This window comes from Lissotriton helveticus, chromosome 4_1 (genome assembly GCF_964261635.1).
Source record: "Lissotriton helveticus chromosome 4_1, aLisHel1.1, whole genome shotgun sequence".
Lineage (NCBI taxonomy): Eukaryota > Metazoa > Chordata > Amphibia > Caudata > Salamandridae > Lissotriton > Lissotriton helveticus.
Window position 1 is genome coordinate 1,651,108,759 of NC_136063.1, and position 26,150 is coordinate 1,651,134,908.

At 50.7% G+C, this 26,150-nt stretch overlaps 1 protein-coding gene across 4 annotated transcripts in view; it reads right to left on the reverse strand.

Annotated features, from left to right (window-relative positions):
• Positions 1-26,150, reverse strand: part of PDCD6IP (programmed cell death 6 interacting protein) — a 369,384-nt gene that overhangs the window by 213,688 nt on the left and 129,546 nt on the right. For all 4 annotated transcript variants that reach the window (XM_078688299.1, XM_078688297.1, XM_078688300.1 and 1 more), the window contains exon 10: positions 11,330-11,507. In XM_078688299.1, coding sequence (XP_078544425.1) covers positions 11,330-11,507 — 178 coding nt within the window. The remainder of the gene's footprint in view (positions 1-11,329; positions 11,508-26,150) is intronic.

The window sequence follows — 26,150 nt, forward strand, 5'->3', positions numbered from 1 at the left end:
ACCTAGGCTGCTATAGCTATTCACAAGTACATATTATCAAGCCCATTATCTCCACTTTATCTGCAGTTTCCTGCCAATAAAAGCGACGATAATGTATCTCCTTTTGTTGATAATATGGCCCATTGCTCTTTTTTTGGACCAGTAAACTTAGGTGCATATTATCATGGACCGGTGTTAAACTTATCGCAGTTTTATTGGCAAGAAACTGCCGATAAAACGGCGATAATGAGCTTGATAATACGGCCTTGTTATTTCCAATAGAACCCCATGTTAGCACCAGAACATAGGCTTCTATGGGAATTAACAAAGACGTATTATCAAGCCCACCCTGCCAACATTAATAAAAAACTCCAGACAATGCAGTTACCCGGAGCTGGAGGGTCATTTTACATATCACTGCCCCAGAAAGGTGGCGTTCGCCGCGACGTGTACGGGGACAGAGAGAGAGAGCTCAAAACATATTTTTTTTTAAAAAGACCCGAGGGGTGCCACTCCCCGAGACTGCGGGGAGTAGGACCGTAATCCCCACCCCCGCATACTTCAAAATAAAACCAGAGGAGTGCCATTCCCCAGTGCTCGGGGCACCTTACAAGCCCCCATTATGCAGAAAAATTGCCCCCGTAATTTACCCCCCCCCCCCCCCCCCCCCGGGACCTGATGAACAAAACGGACTTCTACTTTTTTTTTTCACCTTTTCCACCGCGTACAAGTACTGCACGAGTACCCCGCCATTTTTATTTGAAAAAAATAAAAATGTACCCTAAAGATCCATGTACCACCCCCTGACCAAGACTATAGGCTCAGAATGTTTCTACCCTGACCACTTTCCTTATTTCTCAACTTTGTTTTACTATTTTCTTGTGACTCTGCTCTCCCGACAAACAACATGGCTGCCAACACTTCCTGATTTGGAGTATTGACAGCCAATCAGCATGCAGCTCCTGCTCGTAATTGTAGGTATTTACATACGCATACGCCGCGATTTTTCTTTGAAAAATATAAAATAAAAAATAGAGCCTAAACATCCAGGTACGACCCCCTGAGCATGCCTAGAGGGTCAGAATATCTCTACCCTACCCCTTCCCTTATTTCTCAACTTTGTTTTTACTGTTTTCTTGTGACTCGGTTCTAGCGAGGCACAAGATGGCCACCAACACTTCCTGGTTTGAGTGCATCGTGCATAGTGGTTTACTTATCACAAAAAACTTGGAAAACATTCTAATAATATCAGTCCTATTTGTTATTTTGATCATTCAGCTATCAAATAAAATGTCTAATGATTAAGACCTACAGCTGTTCCCTGCTGGAATTTCAATAGGGTACTAATTATTAACTCATAGTTTACTAACAAGATAAAAGAGTGAGCCAAATATTTTAAGGAGAAAAACGAACTGTTTCAAGTCAGAATACTTGAAAATCATACAGAGAGATATCTAGAGGGGAGGTTGTAGCCTTCTTAGCACACTTAAAAGCAATACAAGAGCAGGAATTACAGAAACTGCAGAACACTAATACAGGCCGAACAACAATTTTATCTCAAGAATAATAAAACACACTTCCATAACTGGAAAGAGGGCGAAGAAATACGCACAGCATAGGCTTTGGAAATAAAAATAGGTAATTCCCAATCAGTAGGACAGTTGGTATATTGAGAAAGGGAATACACAGGTTAATCACTAGCCTTGCTGACAAGGAAAGGTTCCAAAACCAATGTAGTAACTCAAATGATGACACCAATAATTCATTAGTTAATGAATCAGATAAAAATAGAGAATCTCTCCTCATAATATTTCCAGAATATATAAAAAAAAAATTACTACTTCAGACACAGAAATTCTGCAATTTTTAAATCACTTTAAAACCCCCGTCAAAATCCCTTTCAGGCATCTGAATAAACACATTCCTTCAAACAAGAAGAGATCATTCAAAATCTCATGAAGATAAAAGCTCCAGGGGAAGATGTCTAGCCATCCAAGCAGTATCTAGTAATTGCTGAGTAAGGAAATAAAGGCCACACTAAAAAAAACTAACAAATGTTTTCAACTACATATTATCCAGCAGTAAAATGCCAGACTCATTTCTTAAAGGGGTTCTAATCAGTTTCCCCAAAAAAATGAAAAATCCTTTTATCCTCAATTTGTACCACCTTATTACTCATTTAAACAGACACAGAAACAAAACACTTGCTAAAGCAATAGCAATCAACTAAGCTGTTGTGGTTTTACAATTCATACAAAGAGACCACAAATGGCTCATCCTGGATCGACCACTATTTTCCAATACCCACCTTTTGACAGAAGCATTAGATTTTCTTAGTACCTCAAAAACCAATACTACAAATTATGGGATTCCCTGTTCAACTGATGCTGCAATACATGAAGGAGCTCCAGCATTGTTAATACAGACTAGAAAAGCGATCCAGCAAATCAGCATTACATGGGTTGCTCCCTCTCACCTTTACTCCATCAATTTATATTGAACCGCTGGCACTAGCAATAAGATCACTGGAAACAATTAAACCTGCAGTTCCTGAGTCACCAAAGTTAAAACTTTACGCAGAAGATATAGTTCTATATTTAGACCTTCAACTGATTCTCTGTTTCATGACATCAATAACTGTTCTAAAGTCAGGGGTTATAAGATAAAAAGGCAAAAACAGGAATTCTTCTCCAATACGTCACATCAAATCATATACACAATTCGAGCTAAAATTACGATAAAACACCCCAAAAAATATGTAGGTGTCAAAAAAACATACAATTTCTATTCAAATTAATTTTTCAACCTCTAAAATCGAATATTCTGAATTTATTGAGAGCTGGAGTAACTTCCAATAATCTTTAATAGGGAGAACTGCAATCATTAAAATTAATATTTTTAATCTTTTATTAACTTTATTCTGTGCCATATATGGCATGATTTCTAGCTTTCTATGTCAAAAACATATAATCTGAGTTACTTTAAAACAATTAGCTTAAAAATATTAAAACTTCCCAAAAAAGAAGGAGGTTCTCATTGTCGGTCAGAAATTATCAGCAGACCACAAACTTATTGATTTTATCTCGTTTACATAATATTTTGAAAAATATAATCTTAGATAACTTCTTATTTAACCTAATTAAGGGGGAACTCTGATCTTACCCCCCAAAAAACAGTGTACTCATAATCCTAAACCTGTATGCTTCCGACTCTAAAAACAGCTCTCCCTTTATTTAATATTACCCAGTATTCATGTAGAATTGGCTTTAACCAGTATACATTCATAAATCTATTCTAACACGTTTGAAAGCATCAGCTTAGGGAAAGTTAGGAATAGGCTAATTTGTGGCAGAATCCTCTAATGGGAGGGTGAAAGAGATTAAATAAATAAGAACATGCGGTGGTATCAGGTGGCCGACAAACAAACTCATGGTTAATATCCAATCTATCAATACAGGAAATAGAAAATAGTGGGGAAATAGTCAAGCATTTTATAAGAAATGCATATTCCAGCAGGGAAACGGTGCAGGACCTATTTTCTACGCCCTCTCAAAAATACCACTAATTCATGGCTAGAGTATTATTTATTTATTTTTTTTATGGTTCAGTGAAACTTCAATCACAATACCATATACCAGACACTATATAAGGGTCGTAATCATAGTGACTGGTACACAATCATTGGGAATTTGACCCTTATTAGCGTTTCTTGCAGAACTCTGCATTGTTATTCTTACTACCTGGTTCAATACATGATTCTATGCATTGGAGTGCGCAAACGGACGTTTGCCTTGGATTCATCCACACACGATTACACCAGACTTGTATCCTATATCTCCTTCAAAAAGTCTAAGTATAGACGAAACACGTGCCGGCAAAATCGTGTGCTGGGAATCTTTGAAAAAATATTAAAAAGTGAATTAATTACCAACTGACGATGTCTTTGGACCACTTACTAGTTGTTTTATTAGATTGTCCTTGCCATTACCTGCTTAGGACTGTATTTGAACTCAGACCTTGCTCATTACCTGTCCAATAATGTACTTGGTTTGTTATACATAATAATGGGTGTGCTGTAACAGCTTTTTTTCTAATGTGGTGGTATGTTTATATTTAGGATTGATTTTATGAAGCCTAAGAAAATAATAAAATAAATTGTGAAGAAACAAAAATTGGAGCGGGAATGCAAAGCATTTTCAAAATCATATTGAAGATCAGTTCCATTAACAAGCCTGAGTTTATGCTTGGGTTGATAAGCACTAACTTAAAAGAAGCACGTTTAATGTTGTTAAATAGCTAGAAATATAAGACAGCAGCATACTAGTAGTAGCCTGGAAAGAGTAAAATGATAATGTGGCCCTCAGAATCATAAGACAAATTCTCTAAGGCATGGTCAAAGAGAAGATCAATACAATATTTTTACACCTTCAGTGTACAGTTTCACAACAAAAAGTAATGTGAAACTTCAAATTATACCATGTATCAAAGTTACATGACAGTTTGAGGGCATTTACAAGTCTAGAACACATTTATTCAAGACTACAACTCTTCTCGTTCCAAGTATCATGTGCAAAACAAAATTTAACTAACTTACAGAGCACTCTAATTTATTTTCTCAAACTCAATGAGCATGGGCCTGCATTCACACTTTTTTCTAGGGACTCCAATTTTGGTTGCACATTGCTCCAGCACACTCAGACTGTATGCTACTAAGAATGTGCTACGACCATGCATGTCACTGGTCTGCTTTATTTCATGATAAGTATACAAATAATTTGTTTGACAAAGGAGGCCAGGAGGTATAGCCCTTATTTTTGAGCAGAAAAACAGACAAAAATTGGTATGAATTTAAAGCAACATCTGTCCTTAAGAAAGACCATAGGTGATCCATTCATCACACCACTACCCATGGACCTACAGTGCCAGGTGCTAGAGAAAGAAAACATGAACATCTTCAGAAACATCAGCATAATCAAAATCAGTGGGGAACTATTCTGTAACTGGTTGATTACCTTTGTGATTGGATGAGCATTGAAGAAAACACCAAACAGTCTCAGCATGATGAGATACGAACACATTTCCAGTTCTTATCAGAGGCAAATTGATTCAGCAACAGATGGATTCCAGACAGGATCTATTCCGCAATTGCTGCATGATATGCTCCCTGGTCTGTGGAACTGGATTACCTTCAAATTTTGCACTTGTGTTATACTAATGATTGATAAGATGGCACTGGTGATGTAAAAGGGCAACACCACAAGTTTAACAGAATCGGTACAGAAAAACTTTTATCCAGATTTTACATCCAGGCTCCTTTACACCCTCGATTTGTTTTCAAATTGCACAGCAGCCAAAAAAAGACAGGAGAGAAAGGCATCATCAAGCAGCTGGTTGCCCAAGAACTTCCTGCCCATACCTTGCACAGCCCCATGACGAAAACTTAAGAGAATAGTGCTGAGAGAATCTATGTTGGATGGGAACTTTTCTCGCATGGAATAGGGGCATGCTCCCCTGCAATGATTGCCTCACAATGTGTATATTTAGTATTGTGACTTATTTTGGCCCCTAGCGTCGCGAAATCTAAGCATGAGAGCAGAGGCCTGAACTATTCCTGTCCTGTGACCTGCAGGGGCGCACCAATTGTGCCCTCATGATAGACAGATGGCTATGGTCCATTACCTGAATACATAGCATAAAACGATGGTGGGAGCATAGGGTGTTAATTCGTGGGATGTGAGAAAGTTGCGTTATTGACTTTTGAGTAATTATGCAAACTTCCTTAAGTATTACATGAAGGCAAAATCATCATTTAGCACTTTATTTTAGTAAGAAATGCGCTCTCCATCCATACTAGATGTGAGAATGCATTTTGCACTAACAAAAAGGTACACATAAAAGTGATTGATAAGATAGGACTAGGACACACGCGGAAAGGCTGCTCGAAAGGAGCCCAGACATTTAAACGGGGACTGAATGGAAAAGAAGAATTTTGAGAGGGAGTTTAAATCGTGCATTTCCTGCCTCAATAGGCAGGACATGCACGGTCTGCGATTTGCCTTCTAGTTCAATACCTCTGGCGGCCTCAGAGGAAGGATTGGAACAGGTTTGTGGACCTCAACTTCAGTATTGCCAGCAGGGACCCCCCGCATATTTGATAGAAAGTGGAGATGGAGACCTGGGCAAATGCAGAGGGTGCAGGCCTTAGGACAGAGGAGGCTAGAGGTCTCCAACGAACTCCACTGATGCAGCGACCGTAAGCAGCCCAATAAAGTTCCTACAACATCCCTGAAGCACTGTGGACAGATACGTAAAACCTGACAACTGCACTAATGAGGTACCCTCCTATTAAAGGACAATCCACACACATTTAACTGGATTGCTAGAAAGTTTTCTATAGAGTTATAAGTTTAGAACACTCCCTTTCGCGACCACTGAGCCTTGCTTAGGCCTGGTCACCCCCTCGCTCCTCCTGCTGCCTGCCTCCTTGCTCCTGTGCCCCAGCACTCGCCAGCACTCGCCTAGGGCGACCCAGCCGTCGCTGAGCCGCACGCCTGCACCAGACTTTCCCGCCGCTGCCTCCCTGCTGCCCCGCCCCCCGACAGCCCATGGGGCGACCCGCTCCCGCCACCCAGCTGACCCTCCCTCCCGGCTACCTTTTTAAGGAGATCTTCTCCCATCCTCGGGAGCGACCACTGAGCCTTGCTTAGGCCTGGTCGCACCCTCGCTCCTCCTGCTGCCTGCCTCCTTGCTCCTGTGCCCCAGCACTCACCAGCACTCGCCTAGGGCGACCCAGCCGCCGCTGAGCCGCCCGCACCAGACTTTCCCGCCGCTGCCTCCCTGCGGCCCCGGCCCCGACAGCCCATTGGGCAACCCGCTCCCGCCACCCAGCTGACCCTCCCTCCCGGCTACCTTTTTATGTCACCCCCACGCACGCGCAGCGTTCACGCGCAACGGGCGCGCCGATTGTGCGCCAAAGGTAAGCCCGTCTGCGCCCGTCCGCGCCAGGCCCGCGCCCGGCGCCATGACCCCTGGCCCCCGCAGAGGCCAGCCCACCTGCCGGACCTACGACGCCGCCACACTCAACGCACTCAACACCGGGCGGATCCCCGGATGCTACCGAGCCACCCCGCGATGCACCCACGGACCCTTCTGCTGCCGATCCTGCAACTTCTCCTGCACCGCACCCGCCAAGCCCAACACCAGCAGCAACCACCTGAAGTGCATCCTGCTCAACACCCGCTCCGTCCACAGACATGCCGTAGAGCTCTGGAACCTGCTCGACACCACAGCTCCAGACGTCGCCTTCCTCACGGAAACCTGGATGAATGCCTCCTCAGCGCCCGACATCGCCATCGCCGTTCCGGACGGATACAAGCTCACCCGGAGGGACCGCGTCAACCAGACTGGAGGAGGCATCGCCATCGTCCACAAGAACACCATCCGCATCACGACCAACTCTGACGACACCTTCACCGCCGCCGAACACCTCCACTTCCAGATACACACCGACCCCAAGACCACCCTCAGAGGTACCCTCATCTACAGACCCCCGGGACCACGCACACAATTCAGCGAAGACATCGCCGACTTCATCAGCCCCAACCAAGCCGCCAACAAACTCACGAGGTGGATCAGCAACTGCGCAGACGACCTCGCCCCGCTGAAAACCCCCCCCGCCAGACCCAGCTCCAAGAAAGCATCCTGGTTCACCGACGAACTCAAGAGCTCCAAGAAGAACTGCCGAGCCCTCGAGAAAGCCTGGCGCAGAGACCCTACTACAGACAACATGACCACCCTCAAGCTCGCCACTCGAAAACATCACCAACTGATCCACGCCATCAAGAAAACCGCATTCAACGACCGACTGGACAACCAACGCCCACAACAGCAAGGAACTCTTCAACATCGTCAAAGAGCTCTCGAACCCTAGCGCCGGAAACAACAACATCACTCCCTCGCAAGACCTCTGCAACTCGCTCGCCTCGTTCTTCCACAGCAAGATCGCAGACATACACAACAGCTTCAGCACACAGCCGACGCACACAGCCGACGCACCCTACGACCGCACCAACGCCCCCCACCACCACCCTCCACGCCTGGACCCCGATCAACACCGAAGACACCATCCGCACGATGAACTCCATCCACTCCGGATCTCCAACAGACCCCTGCCCTCACCACGTCTTCAACAAGGCCGACTCCGTCATCGCACCACACCTACGGGACATCATCAACGCCTCCTTCGACGACGCCACCTTCCCAGAGAGCTGGAACCACGCCGAACTCGGCGCCCTAGTGAAGAAACCATCTGCCGACCCCACCGACCTCAAAAACTACCTGCCCATCTCGCTTCTTCCTTTTCCTGCCAAAGTCATCGAGAAGACCGTCAACAAACAGCTGGCCGCCTTCCTCGAGACAAATGGATCCCTCGACCACTCGCAGTCCGGCTTCCGGGCCAACCACAGCACCGAGACCGCCCTCATCGCAGCCACCCACGACATCCGAAAACTGCTCGACAACAGAGAAACAGCGGCCCTCATCCTCCTGGTCCTCTCCGCGGCGTTCGACACGGTCTGCCACCGCACCCTAGTCCAGCGCCTCAACAACATCGGAATCCAGGAGAAGGCACTGGAATGGATCATCTCCTTCCTCGCCGGAAGAACACAGAGTCCGCCTCCCCCCGTTCAGATCAGAGGCCACCGAAGTCATCTGCGGCGTACCACAAGGATCATTACTCAGCCCCACACTGTTCAACATCTACATGAGCCCCCTTGCGGCCATCGCACGCCAACACAACCTCAACATCATCTCCTACACTGACGACACCCAGCTGATCCTCTCCCTCACCAACGACCCCGCCACCGCCAGAACCAACCTACACGAAGGGATGAAAGACGTAGCCGCGTGGATGATGAACAGCCGCCTGAAACTGAACTCCGATAAGACGGAAGTCCTCATCCTGGGATCTTCGCCCTCCGCCTGGGACGACTCCTGGTGGCCCCCTGCCCTGGGCAGCGCACCCAAACCAACAGACCACGCACGCAACCTGGGCTTCATCCTGGACTCCTCCCTCTCCATGACCAGACAAGTCAACGCCGTCTCCTCGTCATGCTTCAACATCCTGCGCATGCTACGTAAGATCTTCCAGTGGATCCCCACCGAAACCAGGAAGACGGTCAACCCAGGCCCTAGTCACCAGCCGACTGGACTACGGCAACTCCCTCTACACCGGAACCACAGCTAGGCTCCAGAGAAGACTCCAGCGCATTCAGAACGCCTCAGCACGCCTCATCCTGGACGTTTCCCGACACAGTCACATCTCCACACACCTAAGAAACCTGCACTGGCTCCCCATCAGCAAGAGAATCACGTTCCGACTCCTCACCCACGCACACAAAGCTCTCCACAACCAAGGCCCAAGATACCTCAACGAACGCCTGACCTTCTACACTCCCACCCGCCAGCTTCGATCGACCAGCCACGCCCTCGCCGCCGTCCCCCGCATCCGAAGAGCCACAACGGGAGGAAGATCCTTTTCCTACCTGGCAGCCAAGACGTGGAACTCCCTCCCCATCCACCTCCGATTGACCCAAGACCACCTCGCCTTCAGGAAACAACTCAAGACCTGGCTGTTCGAGCAGTAGCAGACCCCCCTCCCCCAAGCACCTTGAGACCCTCCGGGTGAGTAGCGCGCTATACAAATGCTTGATTGATTTCAACACTCTGACATGGCAACATATTTGCACAATATACGTACATAACACTTCACTGTGATACGGACTAAACTGACTCAGGCTTATATGATTACTGAATGAAAAGTGCACTGTTGGAGTATATGCGGAATAACAACTGTTTATACCTGGTCTTGATTAACAAAATGAAAAATAAAACCCTTTATATAAAAAAATAGGATATATATATATATATATATATATAAAATCACAGCATGTCATTAGCTGAAATAACTGGTGTAGAAATCTGGCTACAATCTAGTTTAGGTCCCAACAGGAAGGGGAGACCTAACCAGAAGAGAAAGATGCATTAGATATGCAGGATGTCTTATTATTGCCTTGTTGACCCTGGAGGAGGTCTCCTCAGTCGTGTCCTGTAAGACCAGATGTTCACATCAGGCTACATCTAGCCAGTGAAAATACTGAAGTGAAAAAGGCAGATCATCATCAACTCAGCAGATGTGTGGGTTGCTGGTGCCCAGTGGCAGGATCTCGGCCCTTTGCTTTTGTAAGGAGTTTTAGTGGAGAACTTCCTTGCAGTCATGAGGATATCCACATTCTCAGAGGAAAGACCTACAATCATGTTAAAGAGAACCGTACAATGATGTAACAATAAAGTATAACCTTTTAAGATTACATGGATTTACATATACATTTAACTGACATCTATCTAATCCTCAACAAGGCCTAACAAAATATAAATGTAACCACATCTGAAAACTTAAATGCACCTAAAGATATAGTAATATATGGAACTCTGATTAGCAGCGATATATTGAAGTGCATCGGTCCTGTAAAACTTTCAGTCTCTCACATCACCTTGGAGGAATTCCGGCCTACGTCTACCAAGAAAACTGCAAAGGCTCAGTGATGTTTGATGGAATTTAATTATGACAGCCCTCTCTTGGACCCACCACCCTCTGTGCCATTTGTCCCCCTCTCAGCCCAAAGCTGTGTTCTCACAGGAGAGCAGAGCCCCTGGCAATGCATGTCTACAAAGATCCACACTGACAGAAGAATTTGCCATTTGGGGTGTGCAGCAGACCACCCATATTTTCCTACCTGCATCAGGTCTGTGAAGACTCTAAAGAGGAAGATGAAGGTGGGTCAGACTGCTGGCTGCTATTATGTCACCTCACTCAAGTCTATGAAGACCTTGCTATGCCACAAACACATCCCCTTATGATGTAAAGAAGAGTGAGCTTTTGTTTCCTGCTATTGCTTCCTCAGAATCGGATTGTTCACAACTATGACACTCTATGAAAGCCATATGCAACAGTGTCATAGAGGCCTGCCCCTCTCCTAGGACCGCTGTGACTTTGAGCCAAAAACAGATCTCTCAAAAATATTCAAAACATATACACAAAATATGTTGGTACACAAAGCAAACATTAATACCAGCATGCCTATATAAACACTGGAAAGACATCATACTGATAAAACACTAAAAGAAGTCACAGCAAAAAACAGGAAAGAAAAATACTCAAGAATATAACTCTCCGTTCCAATACAAGCAGTATTTGATTAAGTAAAATAAAACACCTCATATTTAAAACTCTACTTTTCAAATCAGTGGAGTATTCACAACCTTACACACAAAGTAGCTAAGATTACAGTACCTCCTCCAGAATCTCTTTATTCCTTTGTAGAAGTTCAGGTAAATCCCTAATCAGCTGGTCAATTGTCTGGACGCCACCCTGTTCAGTGACAGATTTGGACTTCTGTAAGATTGACTGAGGAACACTGTCACCAGACACATCTTCAATAGCAGCAGGAAGATTCAGGGATGCCAATGACCTATCAAAACATGAAAATGAATTTTAATACATAAACATTTAGAAAGTGAAAATAAACTACCACCCATTGGCCCCAATTAACTTCATACTGTCAGGTGAGTTATTCAAAATAGCATCACAGGTTTTTAAACCATATCAATGCCAAGATGTACTGCTGATCAGTATCAAACTGAAAACAGTGTAAATACACTAAGAATATACACCTTCAAAGGATGTGAGAATCACCCAATGACCTTAATGAATATAATTAATGCATTATACAAAGCATCAACCTATGAAATGATTCCCCCTGAGAACAAGGGGAAAACGTATATGTTTAAAGCAGAGATGAGTTGGCTCATTCACAGACTGAAAGAAGCACCTCACTGGGTGAGAACCAGTGTACAGGTTAAAAAGAGTGTGCATTAACACAAGAGTATGGGGGTAATCTGCACCGGAGCAGAGAATCGTACTAGAACCAGACCTGGGGAGGGAACCGCCTAGAGAAGACCATAAGATAGGGGCACAGGCTAAAAGATACCAATCTACTCTAGCATAAGGACAATACATTGCATTCTGTAGAATAAGGAGCTGCAGTGAGCATTAAAGTTCTTCCTGGGAGTCAAGAACTAGGTTGGACAATCATTTATTCTCCTAATGTGTGCATGTTGAGTGCTGAGCTTGAGCACCCAATGCGGATATCCCTTGTTTTTAGTTATGGTAATAATGAATCTACCAGGCTTGCCAATGCCACACAGGCCACTATATTGCCTTAGAAGTGGTCCAGATTGGCCCTTTTCAAGTCTCTGAATTGTGATACACTGGGTTTTCATTAGAGAACCTTGACTATACACCAAACACTTAGGGCAACCACTGCCAACTTTCACTACTGCAACATATTATCCAAATGCGTCCATGCACAACAGACCCCAGTTTGCCATCTCTGCCTTAAAACAGTGTCAAGTCTGGGGTCCCATACCTACAGCAGAAACACGTTACATGCTGAATCAAAGTCTCCTAGCTAACGCATGCGTCTCATCCCCTGACCCTCCTGGTAGGTCGATCTCCCTCCGCACAGCTCCGCCTGTGTGTCCCTGCCGATGCTGAGATCTCACTCGTAAGTGTGCTTTTTCCGTCTTGGTGCCCCGTTTCTTTGCCTTCTGTGCCACTGTTTTCCCCATCTTTGTGCCCCGTGTTCTGCCTTCTGTGCCATTGTTTTCCCCCTTTTGTGCGCCGTTTGTTTGCCTTCTGTGCCACTGTTTTTCCCCCTCCTTGAGCCCCGTTTTTTTGCCTACTGTGCCACTGTTTTCCCTCTCCTGTGCCCCATGTTTGCCTTCTGTGCCACTTGTTTCCCCCGCCGCTGTCTCCACTGCGGCCCCGCCCCCCTGACTGACAACTACCTATTCGCTGCTCCCGGCTCCCGCCTCCCCATATATGTCAGACCCTGCACGGCCGCAGGGGTGCCTAAGGCAAGCCCTTCTGCGCCCGTCCACACTTGGACCGCGCCCATCACCAGGAACTCTGGACCCCGCACACACCACGACACCCACCTCCGCTACGACTCCAGCACTCTCCACGTACTCAACGCCGGACGATCTCGCACCTGCTGCCTGGCCGCCCAGAAACGGACCCAAGGACCCTTCTCCTGCCGGAACTGCAGCTTCACCAGCATTCGGTCCGCCAACCCACCCAACAAGGAAACCAACTTGCTCAGATGTATCCTGCTCAACACCCGCTCCGACCGCAAACACGCCGTCGAACTCTGGGACATACTCAACACCAACGCCCCAGACGTCTCCTTCCTGACTGAGACCTGGCTGACCCCCCTCCTCGGCACCGGACATCGCCATAGCCATCACGGAAGGCTACAAGATCACCCGCAAGGACCGCACCAACGGAATAGGAGGAGGAATTGCCATCGTCCACAGAAACACTCTAAAAATCTCAACACACGCGGACGACACACTCCGCACCGCTTAACACCTGCACTTCCAGATCTAGACCGACCCAAACACCACCCTCAGAGGCACCCTCATCTACAGACCCCCCGACCGCAGTTCTGCGACTCCATCACCGACCTCGTCAGCACACACGCCCTCGCTTCCACGGACTACATCCTCCTCGGGGACCTGAACTTCCACCTGCAGAACAACAACATCGCCAACTCCTCCACCCTGATCGACAACCTCGGACTCCGACAACTCGTCACAGCACCCACACACTCCACCGGCCACAGGCTTGACCTAATCTTCTCAGCAAGCACCCATGTCTTCGTCGACCGAACCACCGAACTCCACTGGACCGACCACCGTTGCATCCACTTCACCTTCCGGAAACCACCCACAAACCACCGCACCCAGCAGATGCCTCGCCGCAGTTGGGGCAAGATCACCGAGGACCAGCTAACCGCCGCCCTTGCTCAGAACCCACCGGCAGACCCAACCGACCCAGATGCCGCAGCCCGCAGCCTCAGACAATGGATCAACGACTGCGCCAACACCCTCGCCCTGCTCAAGAAACCCCCCCCCCAAACACCCAGACCAGCAAGAGAGCCAGTTGGTTCATCGAAGACCTCCAGGCCTCCAAGCGAACCTGCCGAAAACTAGAAAAAACTGGACCCGCAAAAGAACACCGGAAAGCTACACAGCCCACAGGAACGCCACCCGCCGACACCACCAACTCATCAGATCTGCCAAAAGTACCACCTTCAAAGATAGACAACAACGCACACAACAGCAAAGAGCTCTTCAGCATCGTGAAGAAACTCTCAACCCCAGCTCCAACGACATCCCACCGTCACAAGACCTGTGCGACTCGCTGGCCACCTTCTTCCATTGCAAGATCAGACATCCACGACACCTTCGACGCAGTCACCACCCCAGCAACAGCCCACACCCCCATTCCCACGACCACCACCCGCACCAACCGCCTGGACCAACATCAACGACACCATCAAGAACATGAACACTGTCCACTCCGGTTCCCCGGAAGACCCCTGCCCACACCACATCTACAACAAAGCCAGCAGCATCATCGCACCCCACCTCCGGAAAACCATCAACATCTCCTTTGAGATCGCGACCTTCCCGGAGAGCTGGAAGCATGCAGAGATCAACGCCTAACTAAAGAAACCCAAGGCAGACCCCAAGATCTTCCGACCCATCTCCCTTTCCTGGCAAAGGTCATCGAAAGGGCCGTCAACAAACAACTGACGAGCTTCCTCGAAGAAAACAACATCCTGGACCCATCCCAGTCAGGGTTCCGCAGCAACAACAGTACCAAAACTGCCCTCATCGCTGCCACCGGCATTAGGAATATGCTTGACAACGGAGAAACCGCGGCCCTCATCCGCCTGGACCCGTCAGCCGCTTTCGACACAGTCTGCCACCGCACACTAAGAGCATGCCTCCACTAACCCGGAATCCAAGAGAAGGCATGGACTGGACCACCTCCTTCCTCTCCGGGAGAACCCAGAGCGTCCGCCTCCCCCCCCTTCCGCTCCGAAACCTCAGAGATCATCTGCAGCATACCCCAAGGCTCATCTCTCAGCCCAACGTTGTTCAACATCTACATGGCAACATTCCCCCACGACGCCCGACAGCACGGCCTAAACATCATCTCCTACGCCGACGACACCCAGCTGATCCTCTCGCTCACCAAGGACCCCCACACCGCCAAAACCAACCTCCACGAAAGAATGAAGGCCATCGCCGACTGGATGAGGAACAGCCGACTGAAGCTGAATTCGGACAAGACGGAGGTCCTCATCCTCGGCTCCACCCCCTCAGCCTGGGACGACTCCTAGTGGCCGACGGCACTAGGAGAACCCCATACACCCACCAACCACGCACGAAACATAGGGGTCATCCGCGACTCCACATTTTCCATGACAAAGCAGCTCAACGCCGTCTCCTCCTCCTGCTTGAACAACTTCTGCATGCTTCGCAGGATCTTCAAGTGGATCCCCACCAAAACTAGAAGGACGGTCACCCAGGCCCTCGTCAGCAGCAGACTGGACTATGGCAACGCACTCTACACAGGAGCCCCAGCCAAACTCCTGAAACAACTCCAATGCATCCAGAACGCCTCCGCAGGCCTGATCCATGACATCCCCCGCCACAGGCACATCACACCCCACCTGAAAGACCTGCACTGGCTCCCCATCAACAAGAGGATAACCTTCAAGCTCCTCACCCACGCACACAAGGCACTTCACGACACCGGACCAGCGTACCTCAGATGACTCAGCCTCCACACCCCGCCTGCCAGCTCCGCTCCGCAGACCACGCCCTTGCAACCGTCCCCCACATCTTAAGAGTGACCGCCGGCGGCAGATCATTCTCCCACCTTGCCGCCAAGACGTGTAACATCCTCCCCATCCGCCTACGGCAGACCGAAGACCTTCTAACCTTCAGGACACTCCTCAAGACCTGGCTCTTCGAACAGTAGCAGCACCGCCCCCCAAGCACCTTGAGACCCTCACGGGTATGCAGTGCGCTTTACAAATGCTATGATTGATTGATTGATCCCCTCAGGACTGGGGTTTACACACCTAATCAGCACCTCCTTAGTGATTTGGGCACTTGTATTTCTCAATACAATCTGCTTGTGCTGTCAGCTTGACAAGTAGTCTTCTCTAGCACAAGTCAGCGATGATGGATCCAGGAAAACAAGGGAGATCCACATCAAGCCTTCCAGACCAAAACCTTGGTTGCCAGAGACACTTTCTGTGTGAGACACTATCTGTGTTGCCGGGGGCGAGCAGGGAGGCCCCCGGCAGAATCGGGAGAGGCGCAGTGGTTGCGGGGATTCTGGCGGATGACCCGGGACTGGCTGCGCGCTTCTTCTGAGGGGGCTCGGCCTGTGGTCGGCAGGATGCACATCCCTGCAGAGGCCCGGTGAAGCTGCGACTTGGGCCTGAAGCGTGTGCCCTTTGGCGGCGGAGCAGTCTTGTCACTGGTGCCGAGGGCAAAGATTTGGCCACTGAGGGGGAGAGATTCCCCCCAACCCCCAAAGAAGAGGAGATCGGTGTGCTCTGTTCGCCGGTCGAGTGGCGGCGGGGGCATTCCTGAGGCTCCCCGCCGCTCGACTGAAGCCGCACTCTCAGAACAAGGAAACCAGAGTCCCCATATAAAAGAAGGGGGGAGGGCACTGGAGCCACCTACTGGCCTAAAGAATCCGGTGATATGCAAAGCGAGTGAGGCCTCGCGCGGACATTTCAGGTGAGGAGAGGGATGAAGCGCTAGATAGAGAGGCCGCCACAGAAATCTCCTCACTAGTGCTGGGCCTTGGTGGGTGGATTGATACTGTTGGTGGGGCACGAGTGAGGGATCTCGGCCTGCGGCCGGCATGACGCCCCTATGGAGGCCTGGCAGGGCCCCATGCCAGGATTTAAGCACACAGCGTTCCATGATCAGGGCCCAGCCTTCTGGGTCCTGAGACACAAGATTGAAATTGAGAGGGCATGGATGGTAGACCATCTTGCTGGTAAAGATGGATAATGACAGCCTGACCCTGGAGACGAGGACCTTCTTGGGCCGGTGAGTCCCAGGAGAGCGATCTGGAGGGAACTGAAATGGCGAGTGCCTGGTGACAGCCAATAGATCTTGCCGGGGTTCCCCGGTGGAGTTCCTGGGACAGTGGAGCTGTGACGTCCATTGAATTTGTGCCTTCGGGACGGACTGGGTCGCGGCGGATGCATTCTTGGGGCTCCCTGCCGCCTGGTATTCGCCGCCTCCAATGGACCCAGGTCCCGTGCCCCTGAGTGAGGCCCACTGAGTTCACCAACGGCCCTGTGACTCCTACAACATTAAAAGACGAACGGAGTGATCCTTATTGGTGCTCAGGATGAGTTGACAAGAAGCGTGATCGACGACGGCTTTCTGAAACAGACTACTGACAGATGAGGAGGGCGCCCAAGGTGTGACCCGCGAGGCATCTCCTGAGGATCTTTGAACCTTGTGGTCACCTGCCCCAAAAACAAGACCTTGGTCTCTGAGATCGTGTTGTGCAGACCTTTTGGTCATCTGATTGGGCTGAATCTATCAGTGGTCAGCTATTTCATACAGAAGAGTGAGACGTCTAATTGAGTGTTAAACTCTCTGGAGCATTCTTCCCACCATGGGGAAGGACAAAGGGACAAAGGCCTGTCCAACTCAAACTCGAATGGAACAATATGCACTTACTGGGTCTACCCAAGATGGAGCGTGACCTCTACTACTGGGCGACCGGGGGGTGACCTGGCCACCATACTACAAGCCATAAAGAAATGTCCGGAATCAATGGAAACCAAAATAGGGAAGGTCCGCGTCGATATGGCACTCATTCGCCAGGACCTTCGCAACGCGACGGCCCATGTGACAGCGGCAGAGTCCCATCTATCTGAGGTGGAGAACTATGTCTCTACACTTAAAACACAAGTAAAGCAGCTTTTATCCCACACATCGGATCTCCATAAACGGGCAGAGGACGCTGAAAACTGTTCCCGCCGGAATAATCTCTGCCTGGTTGCCCTTGCTGAGGGCACAGAGCCCATCCAAGTCAACACTGTTGAAAACTGGTTAAGATCATGAATGCCTCCGGACACCTTGTCTCCTTGGTTTGTGGTGTAGAGAACCTACCGATCCCTTGTCCCTCGACCTCTGCTGGGGGCACAGCACTGAACAATAATCGTTAGGATCCTTAATTTCAGAGACTGCAATGCCATCCTGCAGGAAGCCCGCTCTCGACCAGAACTCAACTATAAGGGATCCAAAATCATGATCTTCCCTGATTACACAAAGGAAGTGCAGGCCCACAGAAGATCCTACGTCTAGGTTAAACAAAAGTTGTGGGCCCTAAACCTGTCCTACAGACTCCTCTTCCCAGCCCGCCTCATAGTGTTATTTCAAAACAAATCCGGTTTCTTCGACACACTAGAGGGCGCTTGGACCTGGGCTACTGATGAGTGCCCAGTCCACCTACAGAAAAATGCACTAGCAGCAATCCCCCAGAAAGGATCACTTGGGAAACCTCTGCGACTCTCCATGGGTGACGTGTGTGATCCCGTAGAAGACGTGGGACCCGGGGAGCGAAGTCCGTATCGCCCGGTGGCTCTATCCAGGACAGAGATGAATCACCGGAGACCAGGAAGACCGCAAATGACCTTGTCCAGCCAGATGAGACAAATCCTGGGGGCTCTCCCACTGATCCCTCCTGCAGCCCCCACATATGAATTTAAGTACTACTAGTCCAGAAGTCCGTACCAGAGGAACAAGTATCCTTGAGCTCAGAGAAGCTCAACATGCAGTTATTGATCACGACCCTTGATGAACAAGTTACTTACCTTCGGTAACGATATATCTGTAAGAAACAGTAGTTAGTATTAGATTCCTTACCTTAGAATATCCCCAGGCGTCAGTCTGGATCCGGAAACTTTTGCGTAGCAGTACCCCTGCGCGTCGGTAGGCGTCGTCTGCAGGCGTCCCCTGCGGCTCCGCGTCCGTCGTCGGCGTCGTGCGCCGTGATGACGTCGCTGGAGTATATAGACGCCGCCTCCGCGCGCTGACATCAGTTCTTTGCACACAGCTTTTCCGCGCCAGAACACGCAGAGCCATGTGAGAACTAACACTGGTGCCATTTGAAACTAGGGCCCTGAAAGGGATGTCCTTAACCCTAGATATCAGTTCGCAGAACGGGGAGGACGGGTGGGGCGGTAAGGAATCTAATACTAACTACTGTTTCTTACAGATATATCGTTACCGAAGGTAAGTAACTTGTTCATCTGAAAGAAACAGGTTAGTATTAGATTCCTTACCTTAGAATAGATACCCCAGCAATACCAACCCCGGTGGTGGGTCTGCGAACCAATACAATCCTACACCAGAAAATCCTGGAGGACCGAACGGCCAAAGAAGCCGTCCCTCCGGACTTGACTGTCCAGGCAGTAATGCCTCGCAAAGGTGTGCAGCGAGGCCCACGTAGCCGCCTGGCAAATGTCCTGCAAAGGGACTCCCCGGCCCAGGGCAGTAGTAGCCGCCGTGGCCCGAGTGGAATGGGCCCTCAGCCCAACAGGAGGCTCCTTCCGAGCCAAAGAGTAGCATGCTTTGATGCACAGGACGACCCACCGAGAGATGGTTCGTTTCTGTACCGCCCTTCCCTTCTTCTCACCCACGTAGCCAACAAACAGTTGGTCATCCACCCGGAACTGGCGTGTGCGATCCATATAAAATGAAAGCGCACGTTTTGGGTCCAGACGATGGAGCCGCTCTTCATCTTTCGAAGGATGCGGAGGCGGGAAGAAGGAGGGTAAGGTGATGGACTGCCCGATGTGAAAAGCAGAAACTACTTTGGGCAGGAAAGAAGGTCTAGTTCTAAGAACCACCTTGTCTGGATGAATGGACAAGAAAGGAGGTTTCACAGAAAGAGCCTGGAGCTCACTTACTCTCCTGGCAGAGGTGATGGCAACCAGGAAGGCCGTCTTTAAAGTCAGAAGACGGAGAGGACAGGAATGAAGCGGCTCAAAGGGAGCGCACATCAAGAAAGTCAGAACCAGGTTCAAGTCCCACTGAGGCATCACGAACGGAACAGGTGGATACATGTGTGTGATGCCCTTCAAGAATCTCGTTACAATAGGGGACTTGAACAAAGATGGCTGATCAGGTAGCCTTAAGAAGGCGGAAAGGGCAGAAAGGTAGCCCTTGATAGTGCCCAGAGCAGAGCCCTGCTGGGCAAGAGAGAGAAGAAAGAGGAGAACCTCGGAGAGAGGGGCAGAAAGGGGATCCACAGCCTTTGCTGTGCACCATGCCACAAATCTGTTCCACCGGCAGGCGTATACCGACTTTGTGGAGGGACGCCTGGCTGCCAGAATCACATCACAGACTTCAGGAGGCAAGTCAAATGGCCTCAACTGTCGCCGCTCAATCTCCACGCATGGAGGTGGAGACTGGACAGGTTCGGGTGGAGGACCGTCCCCTGCTGCTGCGACAGAAGGTCCTCCTGAAGGGGCAGGCGGATCGAGGGACCGACTGACATGCTGAGTAGCTCGGGATACCAGTACCTTCGAGCCCAGTCCGGAGCCACAAGGATAACTTGGGCCCGGTCGCGCCTGATCTTCTTCAGCACTCTGGGCAGAAGTAGTATAGGCGGAAAGGCGTACAACAGACCGCAACTCCACTCGCGCCGAAAGGCGTCGCCGTGCGAGTGCCGTCTTGGAAACTCCAACGCGCAGAACTGATGACATTGCGCGTTCTCTTCTGTGGCGAATAGATCTAACCAAGTGTAGGAGAGTAGGGTCTGCAATCCTATGATCACCCAGATTTTTGCTTTTTGCTGCACTGGTTTACGACTTTCCCTGGCTGTGGGCCTGCTAATCAGACCCACAGCCTAGCTGTTCTCTCTATCCAAATTGTACTCAGGTACTGAATTGGCACTGGGCCCTCTCCAAGTCCCTGTACCCAGGGCTGAGGTGTACCCAGAAGTCTCCCAGGGGCTGAAGCATGTATTATGCCACCCCTGGGCTGACTAACTAAACTGACACAACTGGCTGCACGACAGCTGGGGCAAGGTGGTGTACTCACCCTTTGCTTTAGATATAGTATACCTATATCTAACCCTAAAAATGGACACACAGATCTCCTATCAGTCACTCCTATGGCAGGCCTTAACAATCCTGAAGGCAGAGTGCTTGGAATCGTGTGAGATGGTGCTCTGGCATGAGCTGAGCCTGTCTGCGGCTTTCGGGATCCATCCCTTAGCCGTTTCCATGATATCGCATACCATATACACTTAAGTGCATTATAATCCTCGCGGTTATATGCCAACTCTGGTATCGCTTTATCAAAACATGTCGAGTAAGGTGTCATACGAATTGGAATACTAACCCCTCGCCAATTCTGGCGACGGGGTTAGCATTCCAACCTTCTAGAGGGACACGACATGTATGTAACCCCTAACCCCGGTTAAAGTCAAACAGAGCCTCAGCTCCACAAAATGGATGCTGCCACCGAGACACAAGTCTGCCCTCCTGCTGCTGGGAGTCCTCCGAGAGCAGGAGATAAGGACAAAGGGTTTCCTGCCAGGGGCGGTGCCAGCACCGTCCCAGACAGGGTTTTGTGTATTGTAGGTAGGCAGGGCTTTAGAGGAAGGTGACTGCACGTGGCACCCCGGTGCTCACTGTGCATAGGCTGGCTGGAACCAGTTCCAGGGTCACTCCAGACCCTGTGCTGGGGAAAAGCCGCCAAGGAAGTGGGTGTAACCACCCCCCTCCTAGTCCCACCCCTAGGGCAGGACTTAGTCGCGTGCCAGCCCCTTTTTACAGGATAAAGGTAGGAACTGGCCCCCTTCCAAATGAGATCATCTTTGAATCCTGAAACTACTTTCCACGAAAGGAACTCAAGACTTCTTCCTAAGATTTCTCCCTTGTGACTAAGGAGTAGTCACCCTGCATCCGCAGGCACCATCTTAAGAACACTGCGGTCTGCTGCAAGTCTCTCCTCCGGATCAAGACTGCCCAGCTCGACGAGAACCGGCTTCCCTGGCACCTCTGACCTCTACCTGCATCATCAGTCACGCTGAGATTCGTGGGTGTGACGAGACCTCGAGGGACCGGCCATCTTCAAGACTGCACGACTTCTTTCCAGCAAGCCCGCCGAGTAATTTCCTGGTGAGTGCTTTGGGGTCCGAGAAGCCCCGACCCTGAGCAGCTCCAGCACCGAAGTGCAGCCTCCCAGCATCGCCACGATCTGCGTGGGGCCCTTCTGCTTTTTGCTGCTCACCGCGTTGTTTGGCTACTAGCCCGCTGGCTTGTGGCCTTCTGAACGACGCCCGACGACATTTCTGCTGCTGGTCTGGTTGCTCCAGGCTGGCCCTTGCTCCCTTCCAAAAGAGGAGCACCCCTGACCCTCCTGGTCCACTCAAGACGCCATTTTGAGTCCACCGCGTGGGCTTGAATTAGCCAAGGCTTGTTGCCCAATCCTGGGTAACTTCGACGCCGACAGCTTCATCCATCGTGGGACAGCTCGCCTCTCCATCCTGGTCGCCGACAACGCCTCCTGGTCCGTGAGATCTGCAGAGCCAGCGTCGCCCACTCACCTAGTTGAGGTGACTTCGCCCGGTGCCATCCTGGTGCCCACTTAATCACTGGCTAGTGATTCAAGAACTTGGTCCCCTCTGCTTTCAGGTTTCTTCTTCCTTGATCCAGGCTTGGATCCAACGAACTTTCCTTCACTGGTCGCCTGCCAGCAACTTCCTTCTTCCAGGCTCCTGGTCCGGCAACGAGATCCCCGACGTCTTTTCAGACCTATGCAGCTGCAGCCCCTGGGCTAGGTAACTTTGGCACTTCGGTGTCCCAGCATAGCCTCACTATCCTAGGGTCAGGATCCACTGTCGTTTTCTTCCTACCAGGTCGGGTTCGCCCGTGAACACTAACTTTGCCTTTACTAGCCTCCATAGACTTTGTCCCGCATCCCGCGTGAGAGTGCACACTCTGCACCCAAGTCCCCTAGGTCTCCTAGAAGTAATCTAACGATTCCCTAGTTAAGTCCTAGCGATTCCAAAGCCTATTAGTACTGTACTTACCTGCTAGTAATTTTGCATTCCACTTTTTAAGTATATGGTTTTTCGTGCCCCTCGGGCATTTGTGTATAACGTGCTAACTTAAGTATTTTCGTAAGAGTTTTGTTGTGTGCCTAGCACCCTGTCCTCATAAAGAGTACAGGGTTGTTGTGATTCTAATAAATACATTGTTTATTTTCATAACACTTGTGTGGTGTCCTTTCACTGGGTGTTCAAGGGGTAATGTGATGGTAAAACAGCTGGCTTAACACGCCCTCTAGAGTCTTAGCCTTAGACTGCTCGTATCCATGCTACTAGGATAGCTGGTCTATAAGGTTGACTTACAACCAATCATCAATAAGGGTTGTTTGGACTGATATATAGTGATCACTAGAATAGTGAACACTGCACATCAAGCCAACTTCTCACACCAAGGCTCTCCCCATTGCAGAAAGAGGCCTTTCGCCACGTCCGAGTTCAGACGCCATTCGTGATCCACCGAGCACCGACGGCTGAGTTCGTCCGCCCTGGCGTTCAGAGAACCTGCCAGGTGTTGAACCGTCAGAGTCACACCCTGACGTTCCAGCCATTGCCAGAGACGCAGAGCCTCCTGGCAAAGGGTCCACGACCCCACTCCGCCCTGCTTGTTGCAATACCACATGGCGGTGGTGTTGTCCGTGAACACCTGCACTACACTCCCGTTGACAAAGGGGAGGAATGCCTTCAGTGCTAGGCGAATCGCCCGCAGCTCCAACATGTTGATATGGAGCCGGGACTCCGCCGGAGACCAGATGCCCCTGATCTCCGCCTCTCCCAAGTGGCCTCCCCAGCCCTGGAGGGACGCGTCCGTCACAACTACGTGCTCCGGTTGGGGAAGGGAGAGGGATCTGCCTCTGACCCAATCGCGGTCCGTAAGCCACCACTGCAACTGTCTCGCAGTGCCCTCCGAGATCAGGACATGGTCGGATAGGTTGCCCTGATGCTGAGCCCACTGAAACTTCAGGTCCCACTGCAGAGCCCGCATCCGCCACCTGGCGTGATGCACCAGAAGGATGCAGGAGGCCATCAGCCCCAGAAGCCGCAGCGTCAACCTGACCGAGACCAGGGATAACGGCTGAAAGATGGGAATCAGAGCCTGAATATCCCGGACCCGCCGTTCCGGAGGATAAACCCGAAACTGCGCCGAGTCGAGAACCGCCCTGATGAAAAGGAGCTTTTGAGAGGGACACAGGTGTGATTTCGGCACATTGATGGAAAACCCCAGCTCGTGCAGGAGGTCTGCCGTCATCTGAAGGTGGTGGACGACTGTCTGGGGCGAACCCGCCTTCAACAACCAGTCGTCGAGGTAGGGGAAGACTGAAACCCCTAACCGGCGCAGATGAGCTGCGACCACCGCCATCACTTTCGTGAACACCCGTGGGGCGCTGGTAAGGCCGAATGGGAGCACGATAAACTGAAAGTGCTCGTGGCCTACCGTGAACCGTAGGTAACGCCGGTGGGCCGGCAGGACGGGGATGTGAAAATACGCATCCTGCAAGTCCAACGCTACCATCCAGTCTAGCGGGTCTAGAGCAGCCAAGACCTGAGCCAAAGTCAACATCTTGAACTTCTCCTTCCGGAGGAAGCCGTTGACGTTCCGTAGATCCAAGATAGGACGCAGGCCCCCCTTGTCCTTCTTGGGTACCAGAAAGTAGTGGGAATAGCAACCACACCCTACTTCTGGCCCAGGAACGCGCTTGATGGCCCCCTTGGCCAAGAGGGCCGTAACTTCCTCCTGCAGAAGTGTCAAGTGGTCCCCCGACACACGGTGGTTCTGCGGTGGCATGGCTGGAGGAGTGGTCTCGAAGGGGAGGGAGTAGCCCCTTCGGACGAGCTGCAGCACCCACCTGTCCGATGTGATAGTGCGCCAGCGGGAGTGGTGATGGCGAACCCTGCCACCCACTGGCGTCACATGGGCCTGAAAGCTCGGACTAGGAGGGTTTGGAGGCTGCTGCGGGGGGAGGTGTGGCCTCACCTCGCCGCTGTCCCCGACCGCCACCACGGCGGAATCCACGGCCGCCACCGCGTTGAGAAGTGTTCTGCGGTGCGTGGCTGGCAGCACGTGTGGGACCGCCCCTTCCGTGGCCACGAAAGGAGCGAAACGAACCCGTTTGCTGGCGCTGGGTCGAGAGACCCAAGGACTTGGCCGTGACCCTGGAGTCCTTGAAGCGCTCAAGCGCGTTGTCCGCTTTGTCGCCAAACAGGCGACTGCCATCGAACGGCATGTCCATCAAGGCATTTTGGACATCCGTCGAAAAATTGGCGGATCTCAGCCAGGCGTGGCGACGAATCGCCACCGTCGTGGACATCGCTCTGCCCAGCGAGTCGGTCGTATCAAGACCACACCTGATGGAATACCTCGCCGCGTCTCGGCCTTCAACCATAGCCTGGCCGAGCTTGTCCCGTACCTCCTGCGGGCATTGCGGCAGACACTCCGCGACCGTATCCCACAGAGAGTGGGTGTAGCGGCCCAAGAGGCATGCGGTGTTGCAAGACCGCAGTCCCAGACTCAGGGACGAGAAGACCTTTTTGCCATACTGGTCGTACCTCTTAGATTCCCGGTCGGGCGGGGCCGACGGGAACGCGGATTGGGAAGTTGAGGCCTGGATCACCAGACTCTCAGGGGTGGGATGGGTGGACAGGAACTTAGGGTCGTCCGAACACGGACGGTGGCGCCTGGCAACGTTCCTATCAACAGGCGAACCTGAAGCGGGCCTGGACCACGTGCCCAACAGAACGTCCGTCAAGGCTTCATTAAACGGCAGCAGAGGCTCCTGTGGGCATGACTGCGGTTTGAAGACCTCGGTGAGGATGTTAGGCTTCACTTTTGCGACGGGGAGCTCAAGGCGCAAGGCCTTGGCAGCCCTCATCAGCACCACAGAATAGGCAGCCCCAGCCTCCGACGCCACAGTGGGAGGCGAGACAAAACCAGGGTTAGGAGAGTCGTCCAGACCACTGGCATCACCCAAGTCACCTGTCCAGTCCACGTCGTACTGACACTCGCGTGACAGAGGGTCCTCAGACCCCTCCCAACCCTCTCCATAATCTTCATCAACACCATATTCGGATTCAACGATGTAGACCGGCTCCTCGG